Source organism: Porites lutea, chromosome 10 (genome assembly GCF_958299795.1).
Source record: "Porites lutea chromosome 10, jaPorLute2.1, whole genome shotgun sequence".
Lineage (NCBI taxonomy): Eukaryota > Metazoa > Cnidaria > Anthozoa > Scleractinia > Poritidae > Porites > Porites lutea.
In genome coordinates, this window is record NC_133210.1 from 29,987,908 (window position 1) to 30,002,424 (window position 14,517).

The window sequence follows — 14,517 nt, forward strand, 5'->3', positions numbered from 1 at the left end:
AGACTTTCTATGTGTGCAAATATTCCAAGATGCTGCTCGGTGTCCGCTATAACGAGAGAGAAAACAATAAAATTGTGACGTTGGGACCGAATAAAGTGTCCGTAAGTCCGTAGTAGCGAGAGTCCGTAATAGCGGGAGTTTATTTCAGTCAAACGTTTGTAACTTTCGCCGGGGATTTTGCTGCTGTCCGTAATAGCGGGGTGTCCGTAATAGCGAGGTGTCCGCAAGGCGGGAGTTGACTGTATGTCGCTGAGTTATTATGTAAATCCAACTAGTTATTTTCTCTTTATTCACGTTTTTCTTTCAGTGATCGTTCAGTTTCTACGTATGTTTGAATGAATAACAAATTAAGAATTTATTTGATATAATTTACTGACAAGACAGTTATAATAAGAATCTAAGCTGTCGCAATCAAAATCATAAGTAATTACGACTTCTGAATTTAACCTCTATCAAGCATATATACGCAAAATTCTCTTTAACGCCCAGCACAGTTGCAATTACTCTCTAAAATTCCAGTTTTACTTATAAACAAAAGCGTTTTTCATGGTTTCTGCAAGCAAATAAAGACGTTTACGTTTTTCAAGATTTAAGATGAAATTGTGTTCACGATTTGTTTGAATACGAAATATGTTACCACAACATAGTTAACTTTGGAGACGTATGTGGCCGCGTAGTGATTAAGAACGTCGTATGTGCTTTAACCGAATGAAAAGGTTACAAGGGTTTTTCATTTGTCTAGCTTATCTCCTTGATGAATATCTTTTGAAACAAAAATGAGGTTATCTGTATCAGAATCAGGTCTTAATAATCAACAAAGACTTTTGATATCTGATTTTTCGATATCAATCAAAACAAGATCAAATCAATGCCTCACAAATCTCAAGTTCCATCTGGCGTCCCATACACTTGTTTTTCCTTGTAAAATGTAAACAGCAGTTACACAAAATTCATTGGAGTAATTAAGGCTTCTTTAAAGTTCAGTCCTTTTGAAACTTACGCATTAGTGCGTCAAAATATGTAAGTAAATCCGAATTTTATTTCAAACCGCGCGGGATGGGCTACATCTACTCAGCGAAGGTTCCAAGTTTCCGTGTCTTCGCAGAAACTAAGGTCTGGGCCCCTTTTTTATCGTTGCCAAAACCAACGAAGAGACAAGGCATAGCATACACACGACAGCAGGCGCGTGACACTTTTTGCTCAATACCTTTTTTATTCACGTTATAGTCATGTGACCGCACAAGAAGCTACAACAACTTTCTTTCTTGTTTCGCTTAGCGGCCCATCCTCACTGGGTCTCGCGGAAAGACTGGCTTCTATGTTTTTTTTTGGATGGTGACTTTTTTCAATTTATATGTCTGGTTACCATGACTACCAGGAACCCGTCGGTATATGGATGCTTCTCACTTTCCTGTATTTTGTTGACGAAAAATTATCAAACAATGCGCAAAGAAATAAAATACACAAAAAAGTTGAAAATGTAAAATGAAACAAGTTTAATTTTGAATGAAAACAAAAACAAAGAACTATCTAAATATTCTTGACAAGCAGTTGTTATTTGTTATTTATATCGGATTTCTAGTGTATACGTATTAGCAACTCATGCCTCAGACAGTATTGAACTGATCGATTCGACACGGTAGTGTTGACTTGTTAAATAAAAGGGTAATGACAAAAAAAAATGATCTACCCCCGTCTACGTGCAGCTCAAATTAATACATGCACACAAATACGTATGCAAATGACTTCACTCACGAAGCTAAAGGCGGAATCGGTGAATATTGTTTTCATGATGTGTTTTTAATATGTTTTATTAGTTCGTGGACTGGTAAAAAGCAGTCGCATAAAATGGAAAAAGAGGAACTTGACTAGATCGGGTAAGTAATCGACAATAATTTCGTCTTTTCAATTTTGAAAAATTTGTTTATTTTTACTGTGGCTTGAAATTCTTGTGTATTGAGAAATGACAACCAGCATTTGGAATCATGGCTATAAACTAAGATTTTTTACGTAAGAAGAAGAAGAAGAAGTCTTTGTGATGCTAAAGCACTGAAAAAAAAAACTGATATCGTCAAGATCGGAAAAGAGGTATAATTTTGTCCGTTTTAGTCTAAAGCAAGATATCTTCAGAAACAGACGAGGTTATTTTTACATTTTCAATTACTGCACGTCTCTATGAAAATGACGGACACAGGGGTACACAGTTTCAAATTCTCTGGTCATTTTTTCGGCGCAGTGCTGTAATAGCTTGTACCACACAGCTATAAAACAATCTTGGAATGAAAAATAGTGAATTATTCAGGTAACACGACGTAATGAAAAAATCCCCCAAACTATTTTGTTTCCGTTGACTCACAGATCAAGAGTCCATAATAAGAGGCTCACTGTGTTTATCAGCATAAAAATAAAAATAATATCGTTTATTTTTCAAAACAAATAACATTTTCTCAACAAACAAATTCTCTGTTTGTAAATGCTTGATGGTAGTCTTTTGAAGTTGAAAGTAAATTTATCCAGTATGCCTTTAAAATTACATGTAAGACCTTGGCGAACAGAAATTTATTCCGCTTTGAGAAGAGTCAGAAGAGTTATTTAAAATGGTCGACACTTATTGCAGTGGTTTCGTCGCTTTCACTCACCGAGGATAGAGCTGAATTCGGTGAGCGTTTGGAAGTTTTTCGTTTTCCCAGCTATATAAAACAGAGAGACAAACATTCGAATCAAATAATGTTGCTTTTATTGAATGTTAAGTTACGAATTTTTCGAAAATACCTTAAGAAAAACAGCTGACATTCGGTCATAACAGCCGTGTCGATCGAATCATTAGCAGTAAGAAAAAATGACAGAAAGATGAACAAATACAATGATGGTATAGTTTTAGTTGAGGTAAATCAAGCCTCAAGCTGTGGCATTTTTTGAAAAAAGTTTCATCACCGGAACTGTAAATTAAATTGTATGAAATTTCTAAGTCAATTCTCCGTTTATCATACAGAGTTTGTTTTGAAGACAATATTTAGTATACGTAGCGCATATGACATTTACTTGTCTAGGTTTCAGTAAAAGACCTTCGACAGTTTGTTTTCGTGCACTAAGAGAGATATCGAAGAATTAATATCTACACTAAAACAGTTGAATTTTTAATAGAGATCATGGTCAACTCTAGATTCTTTTCAGTTCCCAGGAGCAGTCGAAAGACCATCGCACAGCTTATGCTGGTCTACGCTCCTTGCAGTTTTACCAATTTTTACTTTGAATTCAACTAGCAATGCTTTCAAATTACAATTAGCCCCATAAAATATTTCAACAATAATATTATTTTCCGATCCGTGGGGTAGAACTTGTAAGGCGAGTTTCGAAGCAATGAAATGCTTTCTTTAAGTGTATGGCGAACCAGCAGGTGTTTCTGCGAGACTCACAGCCTAGCAACGGCCAAAATCCTCGCTTCGAAACGAGGTCAAGTTTTGATCTTCCGATCTCTTCACGTTCATCACTACCCGTAGGAGCCTGGCTCCCAGGATTTTTCCGTTATGTACCTTCTTATCAGTAACTTGGAGACTTTATTTGGCAACAATTTCAAGGCTGTAATTACAGTGGAACCTCCCATAAGCGACCACCCAAAATGCAAAGACTTAGTGGTCGCTTACAAAAATCGAACCACAGGGTACATGGGGGACCTCTTCCAAGAAGAGGTCCGGGCACGTCTACATTACGGAGGATATTGCATGCAATATAATTTCTAAGTTACGCCATGTGTAGGTCCATTTTTTTTCTAAAGTTGTTCGTATATTCTAGGTAGCACAGTGCGTTCAGCGAACACAGAGATCAGAGAATGCGTAAAGTGGTTGCTTACAAAAGAGATGCGCGCGGAGAGAGTTGGGAAGGAGGAAGGGAGAGAAGGAGAGGGTGCGAGACTAATATGAAGCAACGTACATGTGTCCACAAACATATAGCTTTTTTTTCTTGCTTCCTCTGTCTTTCTTTCCACACGTAAACGATCCTAGTTCTTCAAAATTTTTGTTAACAAATATCTGAACCCTTGTATACTTTTTTGCTTGGACACACTTACAACCTTGCCTCGTGCCTAGGCGCTTCTAGTGATCACCGCGCAGGATCATGGGAAAGCTTCAAAATTGGAAAGGCGTAAGGCCGGCTCAACGTGAAAACCCTTCCCTCGTGCCCTTGCGTTTCTGAAGCCTTCCCATGATCTTTGTGCCGCAACACCGTCGAAATTCCCACTGAGAAGCGTTTGAGTACAACCAGCGGCACTACACATATTGACATACGGTGTAATAGCCGCCGCTAATCTCGTACCCAGATCTCACTCTGTTTTGCACTCCCTTGGCCGTGGGAGATCTGGGGACGAGATTAAGCCACCGCAGTCGTAGAACATGTAGGAATGCAAAATATGATTACATACAGTCTTTGACAAAATGGGCGGGATTTTAAAGTAATCCATTACCTTCATCACCCAGGAACATAATACAGAAATTGATATCCAAAAGCTAGATGACATTTTCCCTTGATAGCTTATGACATTTCAAAATGTTTGGTAGATATTCGAGATAAAATAAGATTGGAGAGGAGAGATTTTAGTTTAAGCAAACACCGTGCCGTTTTTCGTTTGCGCCATTTGTTATTGCCCGTATTTTCCTGTAATAATGCACAATACGGACACCTGTTATTTCACTGTGGCAGGTGATAACTGTTGATATCCACTCCATATTTTATTACAAAGTGGTAATGTGTCACGATTTAGCCTATCTCGCGGATCCAGACACGATAAAGATTTTTCTCCGAAGGAAAGGTTTGAATTATGTTAAATGGTGTTGTATCTCTGACGTTGGCAATATCGTATCTGTTAGCGATCGTTAGTCGACGAACAAGCACCGAATAAGTTCATGTTTTACTTATGGCTGACAAAACCAAATAACTCTCACCCGAAAATTTGCACTTTCGATTACAGTTGACAAATAATCAAAGCTTTTTTGTAGTTTTAACTGATAGTACATGGAATCTACAACAGCCATTTAACAAGATGCATGATTCGTTCTTGTCAGGGAAGAGTTCACTGAGCGTTGCTACTGTTTGAAGCAGGCTAAAGCTGATTTCAAATGGTGATTTTTGAAGATCGCTTCGACTTTGAAGGCTTTCTTAGGTAAGACTATTTTGACGCTGTTTGATTAATTAATCTGTTATCTAAGTCCGCTTTGAAAACAGTATTTAGTAATGGAGTTCAGGTCAATTACCCAGATTATAGTCGTCATGAAACTTTCCTTGATCCATTTCCTCTTTTATTACAGACAGAACGATCAAATGGTGAAAATCGCAGTTAAGTAATGAAATCACTCGCAGTGAAACATTTTTTTGCGATCATAAATTATTACTTACTTCAGCTGTTACTTTTACAAAATAACGTTTAATTTACAATTGTGTCTCTAAATTAAGAGATTTAAAGCGATATTTGTTTTTCGAATGATGACACTGGAAGTCTGAATTTTACATGTAAATCGTAAAAGAAGTCGTACTCCCGCGCAAAATGCTATTTTCTTTAGCTTTTTATCTCCCAGCTCTTCTCTCGCGCCGCGCGATCGATTGTCACTCGCCCCGCTCGGCATAAGATTGTACACGGGTGTCTTTCTTGCGCTCTTCCTTCTTAACGCGCGCCCAATACATCCCAGGAGCACACCATGGAGGCTTGAGTTGGTGTTGATGAAGAAAACGTGTTTACAAGCCCTAGTCGAGTCATTCAAGCTCACTGAGGAGATAAACGCACTTTCGCTATCGCTCTGTCGAGCTTGCGAGATGTGCGCGCCATGTAAGTCATGTAACCCCGAATGTCAACACTCCGCCAGTCCAGTCAGTTCGATCGCACTCATGTTGTGACGTCAGAAATCGACCTTATTTCTTTCAGTTTCTGTCGTTGATACGTGTGATTAACCAACGCGCAATAAGGGGATGAAGATATCGAAACCTCAATTTTTCAAGACAATTGACAGCAATTGGGCGTGGTAAAGGGCTTCTAGGCGTTTCCTAGAAAATCAAAGTTTTGTTACATTTGATCTGATATTGACCTTAGTTTTCTCTATTTTACGCCAAAATTTAAAAACAATTCCTGCAGGAAAATGCCACTGACCACAGAATCATTCGCTTTTGGCTCTCACGCTCATCCACTTCGAAACCTGCTCACTGTCCTACAGCGATATTTAAAATGATCTTTAATAATAGCCCGTGTTTCCCATTGTTTCGATCCTTTCTTCCTCCAAACAATTATCTTAAGCAAAAACCATATATATAAAAAATAAGTTGCAACATCAGTAGTTTATTCTTTTAAGGCGGCTGGAAAGCGTTTTAAAGGTATTTATTGCAAGGCTGTCGAAAAATTTTTATTTCCTTTGCTCGGCGGTACCTAATATTTTTTATTTTTCGTACCCTCATAACATGAACATAATTAACTTAACTCTTATCAAAGTCCACCAGTGGAAAATTGAGGAGCGAAAATACTCCTATTTTCACGATACCAACTACCCGAATTTAAATAGTCCTGTAGGTTGTATACCCTACCGTAAACTGTCGCTTATAAGCCTCGGGCTTGATCTTCGTATGGGGTTTTAGGGGGGCGGCTTATAACCGGGAGGACTTATATCTCAGGGGGCTTATTAACGGAAGGGCTTATATCCGAGGGGGCTTATAACCGAAAGGGCTTATATCCGAGGGGGACTTATAAACCAAGGGTCTTATATACGAGGGGGATTATAACCGGAATAGAAAGAGGGCTTCGAAACAAGCTGTAGCAGTGTTGATCAAAATATGTTTTGCATTTACTAGTTTTTAATTTTCGAAACGTGATAATAAATCGAATTCAGAGGCGGGCAAAAATTATTGTTTCATGTTTGCCAACAGGTAGATGGGCCTATAACTTAAAAGTGGGCCCTTCCTCACTTGTAGAAAAAAAAACATCCCCCGACTTGGCGTAAAACTTGTCACTCATTGGGGCTTAACACGTACGTACCTGAAAAGCCATGATATTATACTTACCCACCCACTGCGATGTTAAAGATAAATAGATTTGTTTCGTAACATCATATCTTTACCGTCAGTGCGAAAACTTTTTATTTTTGATTGCAGATAATTGACTTTCACTTTATTTCCTAGGCTCTTTGACTTCACTCGAAGCGATGCAAGGGATGCATGAATCTTTTATAATCAGGACTTTACTGGTTCTTGTATCTGTCTACTGTATAAAGACTAGTGGTAAGCGGAATTTGTTTGTATGATTTGTGCTGTTTATCACGGCCTGTAACTATGCCTATTCCTGCGTTTTCAACTCGGTACTTGAGATCTGTTTGATCAAAAGCCCATGGGATCCTGACGTGGTACAAAGATACAATTCACAGTTATTATTTTTTACAGTTGATCCACCCTATACCATTATACCACACACATCGGGAAATTTTAAGCTTGGTTTTCGCGATAATTTATGCACTGAATGATTAGAGTACAAACAATCGAAACCTAAAACTGCTCCTTAAACAGCTTAAAGTGTCTTGTGAAGCGTAACGTATATGCGAGATAGACAGGATAAAATTGATCCCGATTGTGTCAGAATGTAAATAAAAAGAAACTAGGCCTCATCATTTGAGGACTTTAAACATGTCTGAATGAGAAAATATGATATTGACAAAGGTCGTTACTTTGGCCAACGCTGACAAGCGAGCGTGTTGATCGTGCGGCGCACGTACGTGTTGTATGTCACACTAATAGGAATGTAAGGGAAGTTTGATTTTTAGAATTCTTTAAAAAAAGTTTTAAATGCGGTAGACTTAGTACACTGATTGATTTGAACAACTGATTATTCATTTCCGGTAGTGAATCCATCTTTGTCCTGTCACTCGAGTGGAGCGTGAAACATGTGCCCAAAACGCGAAAACCGCGTGCGAACTTCGAGAACTGAACGCCTCGCGCAGACTTAAATTGCGTGATTGAATTTGACAGGAAGGCGAAAGGGGCGTTGTTAGGGAAAAAGAAACTATTGTACTACCGTTGCTCAACCTCGTACCCAGGGCAATTCACTGACTGGAGAAATTGGCAAGGGCACTGGGAAACGAGCCTGCGTAGCAAGCGTTTCCGTGCGGTTTAGGAGCAAAGAACGAAGAACGAGAGTCAAAGACCGCGCGAAAATGGCGCGACTAAAAGAACGGGGAGGGGTTGGGGAAGAACGAGAACGAGATCTTTTGTCAACGCTCAACTTATGATGAAATTACTTATTATTGATAAATTGGTGTAGTTTAGCAATTTTCTAAGAATTAGGATCAATTTTTTGAGACATTTGATAAAAGATCCGTAGAAGCATTCCACCTTGGTGATCATTCTTTTAATTCTCATAACCTTTTGTATTGATGTTGGTCACTCTTGGGAAAAGAAGTGACAGTCGGACAGGACGCCCGGCGAGTACGACTAACAGATTGAAAATGTCTTCACTTACAGGGACAAGTAGCAACACTCTTAACTTGTGATGATGTATTTTTTTGACAACAGACGGAGCTGTTTCTACGCATCCGAATGCAAGCCATTACATAGCAGAAGGCGAAAAAACAAGTATTAACTGCACTTTAAAGGACGAAGCGTTTCAAGGTTGGTTTATGAATGGCGAAAGAATACCCGATGATCCATCGCAAAGACGGCACGTGAAAAGTGACGGAAACCTGTGGTATAGTTTGAATATAAGGAGGGTGAATAGAACAGATGATGGGCCGTATGAATGCCGCGGAGAAACGAACAAAGCTCAAGTGATGTTATATGTAGAATGTAAGTACTGCAGCGGAAATAGATGGAGCGATTTTCGTATGACCTTGAAAAATGGTTTCGGTAAGTGTTGGTCATTTGTTTTATCAGCCAATGGATGAAAAGATCAAGACATGGTCTCTTCGTTTTCCCGCCAAAGAAAGCCGTAACATGGACAAGCCATTGTTCGATTGGCCAGTCGTGTTGCAGTATGACGTCAAAGAGAAGTATCGATTGATTTCTAGAAAGTTCCCGTACATGAAGTTTTTTCACCCCAACGTTCGCTTATAAACCAACCAAAAGCTACGCGCGTTTGTATCCGTTCGATAAACCAATCAAAACGCTCTATTTCCGTTCGTTTGTTGTTTCTGTTTTGTTCGCGCGTTTTCATTTCAAGGTCATACGAAAATCGCTCTATCATTGTTTTGGCTTTAAGTTCTTCTCGTCTCGCGGTTAGTTTTTGCCCTTATCCAAAATTTTTTTGTGCCCTCTTTTCGGCTTCTCATCTCAAAAGGAAAGAGTCTTTTCACGTCTCTCAGGAGTTTGTGAGTAGAGACAGCTGAAATTCAGGCTAGTATCGCTAAGGGCCTTCCTTGTTTTAAATAAAGAAAATAGAAAGAAGACAAGAAGAAAGGAAAAAGAAAATAGAACGTTTTCAATGATCAACAACGTATAAATGTAAATCAAGGTCACTACACCTCTTCAAATCGGCTCCTGGTCATTTGGCTGCACAGCGCAGAATGGCCTTTTTTAGGGGGCAAATATAACCTGAGCCACACCCAGATTGGTCCCCCTAAGAAGAGGCCCCCCTCCCTTTCACATGGATGCCCCTCTTCACGACCCTTATGGCTTATAAACTTCCTTTTTGCATTGTTATAATTGCAGACCGTCCTGTATTTATCAGCGCGAGGTCCACAAACAATACGGTGTACTCATCGATTGGTGGCAACGAAGAAGTCACTTTGACTTGCGTGTTTGATGGGTTCCCTGTTCCTCGCGTGCGATTCAACATATTTGGAGAAGAACTAAAAAACATCGGTATCACCTATGCTCCTGGTTCGGCATCATACAGGTTTTTGACAAAAAGTCAAAGTGATTTTGGATTTTACACGTGTAAAGGGACCAACTGCAGAGGAAGTGCCTCGCACACAATTGAAGTTCACGAGCGAGGTATTTCAGCCATGATTTTCTCAAAGCCCTCTTTAAATCTATTAGGGTTTGTACCAGCTTAGGAAAATAGGAAGGCAACAGAAAGGTTAAAAAAATGAAAAAGAGAAAGAAAGGAGGAAAGAAAAAAGAAGTAGTAGATTTGGTGCGAAAACAACAACTTTGCACAGTCGTTGTCGTCAAGTCAGTCCACTAAGACCTGATATGACCAATGGTTAAGTAGGGTCCCTTCTGAAATATCATCATCATTATCATCATCATCATGATCATCATGATCATCATGATCATCATTATTATTATTATTATTATTATTATTATTATTATTGTAATTATCGGACATTCAGTCTTTTGGAGAAAATTAATGGCAAGGCGATAAGATAACAAGAGGACAAGTTTAGTTAGATTGCTTGCAGTCCATCTTTTCTCCTAGAAAATAAGAGACTGCTCACAGGCTACAGAATGGTGGATTGAAACGCGAAAAACGAACGTTTGAAATTGTCGGGGATGTAATAAGGCTTGGAAAATAATGTCCCTGTGAATTTTTTTTGAAATTACTATAGCTGTCACGCTATTAGGACCATGACATTATGCAAGAGAGACGACCAACTTAACGCGCCGCAGGTTATCTAAAATGTTCAAATTTGTAGCGGTTGTTTCGTTCCAGGCGTTTCCGAACCTCCAAACAACATCCGGGCATCGTCGAGTTGTAGCAGCATCGATGTAAAGTGGGATCCGGCTGAAAAAGATGGCGGAAGTCCGGTGATCGGATACTATATTGAACTTAGGCATGAAGGGAAAACATTAAAATCAGAGTACCTTAAGACCTCACTTCGTAAAAAGACCTTCAAAGACCTAGAGGTTAAAACTTTGTATGAAGTACGAATGAACTCTGAAAACGCCTTCGGGAAAGGAGAGTGGAGAATGGTTTCCATCAACACTACTGAGGCATGTAAGTGACGACAGACAAGTGAACTGATTATCTTTCCCTTCTCCTGCACTGTCATCTCTGTGCTGCGATTTCTACTTAGTTCCAGGTAGGGGGGGTGGAGTTACTCCTTACAATGGCCTATACAGGGAGGCTCCGCCCGAAAGTGGTACCTACTTCATGGCTTCAAGTATATGAAGGGTAGGGCTTTCACAATATGAACTATATGAAGGGTTAAGAAAATCTGTTATTTCGGTCTTTAAAGTGACCCAAAAGGGCTTCAGAATGACTTTGTGGCTTTGAAAATGTCGGGAAGATTTTCTAGTTTTGTGATTTACTCATATTTAAAAGAAAGTGCATTTACAGCAGTTAAAAGGGACGCAAAGTTCTAAAGTAGGTATGTGAAAGGGGTACCATTTGTCAAAGAAAGGTATACGAAAGGGGTGCCTTTTCTGTAAAAAAGGGTGTAAAAGAATAAGGGGTTGGATCTCGAGGCGGAGCCTCCCAGTGTAAGACTTTGTTGAGTACCCTCTGGGATTTAGTGTGTGCCAAGTTCCGGTCAAACGGCTTTACAATGGTCAAGTCGAGTTAAGAGATGCTGGCGAAGACCATACCACGTCAAACGGCAAAATAGAATACCTATCCTTTTTCGTAGAACTTCAAAGTAATTTTAGAGAGACTGGAGCGAGCGGATCTTTCATCTCTTACCCAGGTTCCTCGCTCAGTCTTGGCTGTATTTTTGCAGCTAAACCCTCAAAGATGCTAGCCTTTTCCAGGCGTTCAGATCGTAAAGCGTGGGCGAAATATTGACGAGGAAAAAAAACGAGGGGAAAGTCTCCCCTCGTTTTTCCCGCGTACGAATTTACTCGTTCCCACCATCTGAACGCCTGGAACAGACGCGTGATTCTGGTTTGTGGGACCTAAAAGATGTTTTAAATTCGCGTCAAAATCGGTTTAAAAATAGACGAGTCCGTGAGAACGCCCTGATACCAGAACTTTCAAAAGAAGTTCCTCTCTCCGGGTTATGGACTCCTGCTGAAGTTGAATTTTCCGGTGAAAATAGACCGGTCTTATGACGTGAAAGGGTCTTAGAGTATTCCCGATAATGGGCTCCAGGGAAAAACCTAAAACTTTGTGTTTGTTTATTACCTCCACAGGTTCTTCGCAAGCTTTGTCCTCATCAGCGGGCCAGTTTTCAATGTTTTTCTTGTGGGTCGGCGTGATAATTTGTCATATTCTTCGGATATTGCTACCTAACAGCACAATGATATGATATAACGAGGCAGAGAATATGAAGATGCCAAAGGTCTGTCAGTTTGGCGAGCAACAAGGCAAGCGGAGTGGTTAACGAAAGCTGTCTCTGTATGAGATGAGGAAGTGAAATAGCGGACTTAAGGTCTGTGTTTTGTTCGGACAGCTTAAAAAATTGGCCAGGAAAACGCGGCATCTTGGACATGAAGTGTACTGAGCCCTGATCCAGTTTCCGCCACAGGATATGGGGAAGAAAGCGCACATGCGTTAGATTAAATAAAGAATGCCACTGTACCAAGCCTAGACTTTGAAAAAAGTCCTTCGTCGGATTTCATATGGCGCGGGACCTCTCGCGACTTCGTCGCTCGCGGTCGGCCGCCAAGAGATCGACTTGTAGCTAGTCTATACCAAGTCCTAAGACAAAAGGATTACTAAGATGATAACAAGATACTCTACCAAGCGCGAGAAATAGGTAGTGAACAGCCCCGTATAATAATAATACTGAAATAGATGGGGGCGGGAAACGCGCTGCGCCATCTCCCAAGCGCGCAAGTAACGGACGCACAAAATGAGGGGGCGGGGGGGAGGGGGCGGAGACTTTCTTATTTTTTCCTTAATATGCGATTAGGAGGTTTCTTGTGTTAATTTACAAAGAGTAGTTAGGAGACAGTAAAGTAAACCTTCGTGGATTACGGCTAGAACACTGTATAAAGATGCACCAAATGCTTTACAACAAGCACAGTGAGGAATAAGAACGCTCTCATTGCCCCCTCCCTTCGTATCACTTCACCTCGAGTTAAGACATTAAAAAGCAGATAAACTCATATCGCTTAGCTAAGGAAATTTCGGGGGCGCGGAAGGCGCGGTTCCTGAAAGAGTTTGCTTGCTTGCGCGCGCAAACAGGAGCCCATCCTGGCGCGAATTATCGGCGTGACGTTTTCGTTGCGTTTGAATAGAATAGAAAAGAGGAGTAATCGATAGGTGCTTTGAGCGTGTCAGGGGCAAGAAAAAAAACCTTATTGCGCATTTCCTGTCGGTTTTCATGTTTATTACGAAAAGGAATTCCTCTCATCAGCCAAATTAATGATAAGGAAATCGTACCAACTTCCGCTGCGGATAATTATCAGAAGCCAAAACTCGCGGAAATGCACCTGAAATTACTACCTACGTCACTGCAAATTGTTCAAATATTATTCACGAGTCATACACATGTTTACAAAACGCTTATGCTTTGATGACTGAACAACTCCTTGATATATTCAGTTTCTTCGATAATACAGTATGGAGATTAAACCATTGATTTTTTACAGTTGTAAGTCTGGGCTTCAGAGGCTTTTAATCCATTAAACTGACCTAAATATCAAAAGTTAAATTCTCATTTGTTGTCCCCATAGTACATTTGCCATAGGTAGTGGGGAGAAGTTGGTGGTTCAACTGTCCGAGATTAGGGACCTTAAGCAACAACGCCGACGACGGAAATGAAAATACCACTAATAAAAGAATTTACTTCCTTTCAAACTTTATCGCGTGTATTTGAAACCGCACATTTCGTCAAATGTAGGCGAGTTTTCCTGGAGTTGAATTCTTATCCACTTTGTCCATGTTCAAATAGAGAAAGGACAATTTGTCGTCGTCTGTCTACGTCCTCCACAAATCGTCGCATTGGGAGGTTTCACGTCGTAGTGGTGCAATTAGTCTGCTACAAAGCGTTCTAGTGTCGTCACACAACGCTCCTCCCCGTTACGACACTAAAAAGGGCTGACTATGGTGCAGTGGACGTCAAAGAAATGTACTAAAAAGTGTGATGCACGTGCAGAGCTGTTGTTTTGCTCATAAAACCATTTTTTTTGACGTTGTCGTTGTCGTCGTCGTAGTTTAAGCTCGGCCTATTTACGGCTTTCCGACGAAGAAATCAAGGAGATGTCAAATGCCTGGGAAGGGGGTGAGGGATGGTCACGTTTGCATTTACCTCGGCAATAATACTCGACGAAATTAAGCTTCAGCTTTTACAACAACAAAAACTGGGTGATTAGCCCTTCAACTTCCTCCTCAGTAACCACGCTCGAGTGATGCAGTCTTTGAGTTTTTTCTGTTATAACTCAGTTTACCGTCCTGTGATCAACAATTTAACACCCCTGAAAATTGTTCTTGACCAGGCTCCTGTCTTGGCCTCCTCTCTTCGTTTCGCCTCCGAAAATCGCACAACAATTCCAGTTTCCCCTGTTGTTCCCACGGCTTCAGAAAACTTGACGGGCTTCCAGTTTTTCGATTAATGGGAAAAACCGCATTTTCACTCTAAAACGTAGCGTGAATATTTCAAGGGACTAGACTGGTCAAGCTGCTCTTATCGTTTACCACAGTCTGGTGCGAGAAGCACTCAAATCTATTCTGAG

General features: G+C 40.3%; 1 protein-coding gene across 2 annotated transcripts; it reads left to right on the forward strand.

The window, feature by feature from the left end:
• Positions 1-1,744: 1,744 nt before the first annotated feature.
• On the forward strand, positions 1,745-12,497 carry LOC140951214 (neural cell adhesion molecule 2-like). Of its 2 annotated transcripts, XM_073400442.1 has the most exons (7): positions 1,745-1,877; positions 5,058-5,155; positions 7,153-7,251; positions 8,536-8,805; positions 9,667-9,951; positions 10,613-10,897; positions 12,031-12,497. In XM_073400442.1, the coding sequence occupies exons 3-7, from the start codon at positions 7,176-7,178 to the stop codon at positions 12,144-12,146; spliced, it is 1,032 nt and encodes a 343-aa protein (XP_073256543.1). In that variant the 5' UTR covers positions 1,745-1,877; positions 5,058-5,155; positions 7,153-7,175; the 3' UTR covers positions 12,147-12,497. The 2 variants fall into 2 exon arrangements, with proteins under 2 accessions (XP_073256543.1, XP_073256544.1); XM_073400443.1 differs by lacking the exon at positions 5,058-5,155 and having other exon boundaries at positions 1,751-1,877.
• Positions 12,498-14,517: the final 2,020 nt, after the last annotated feature.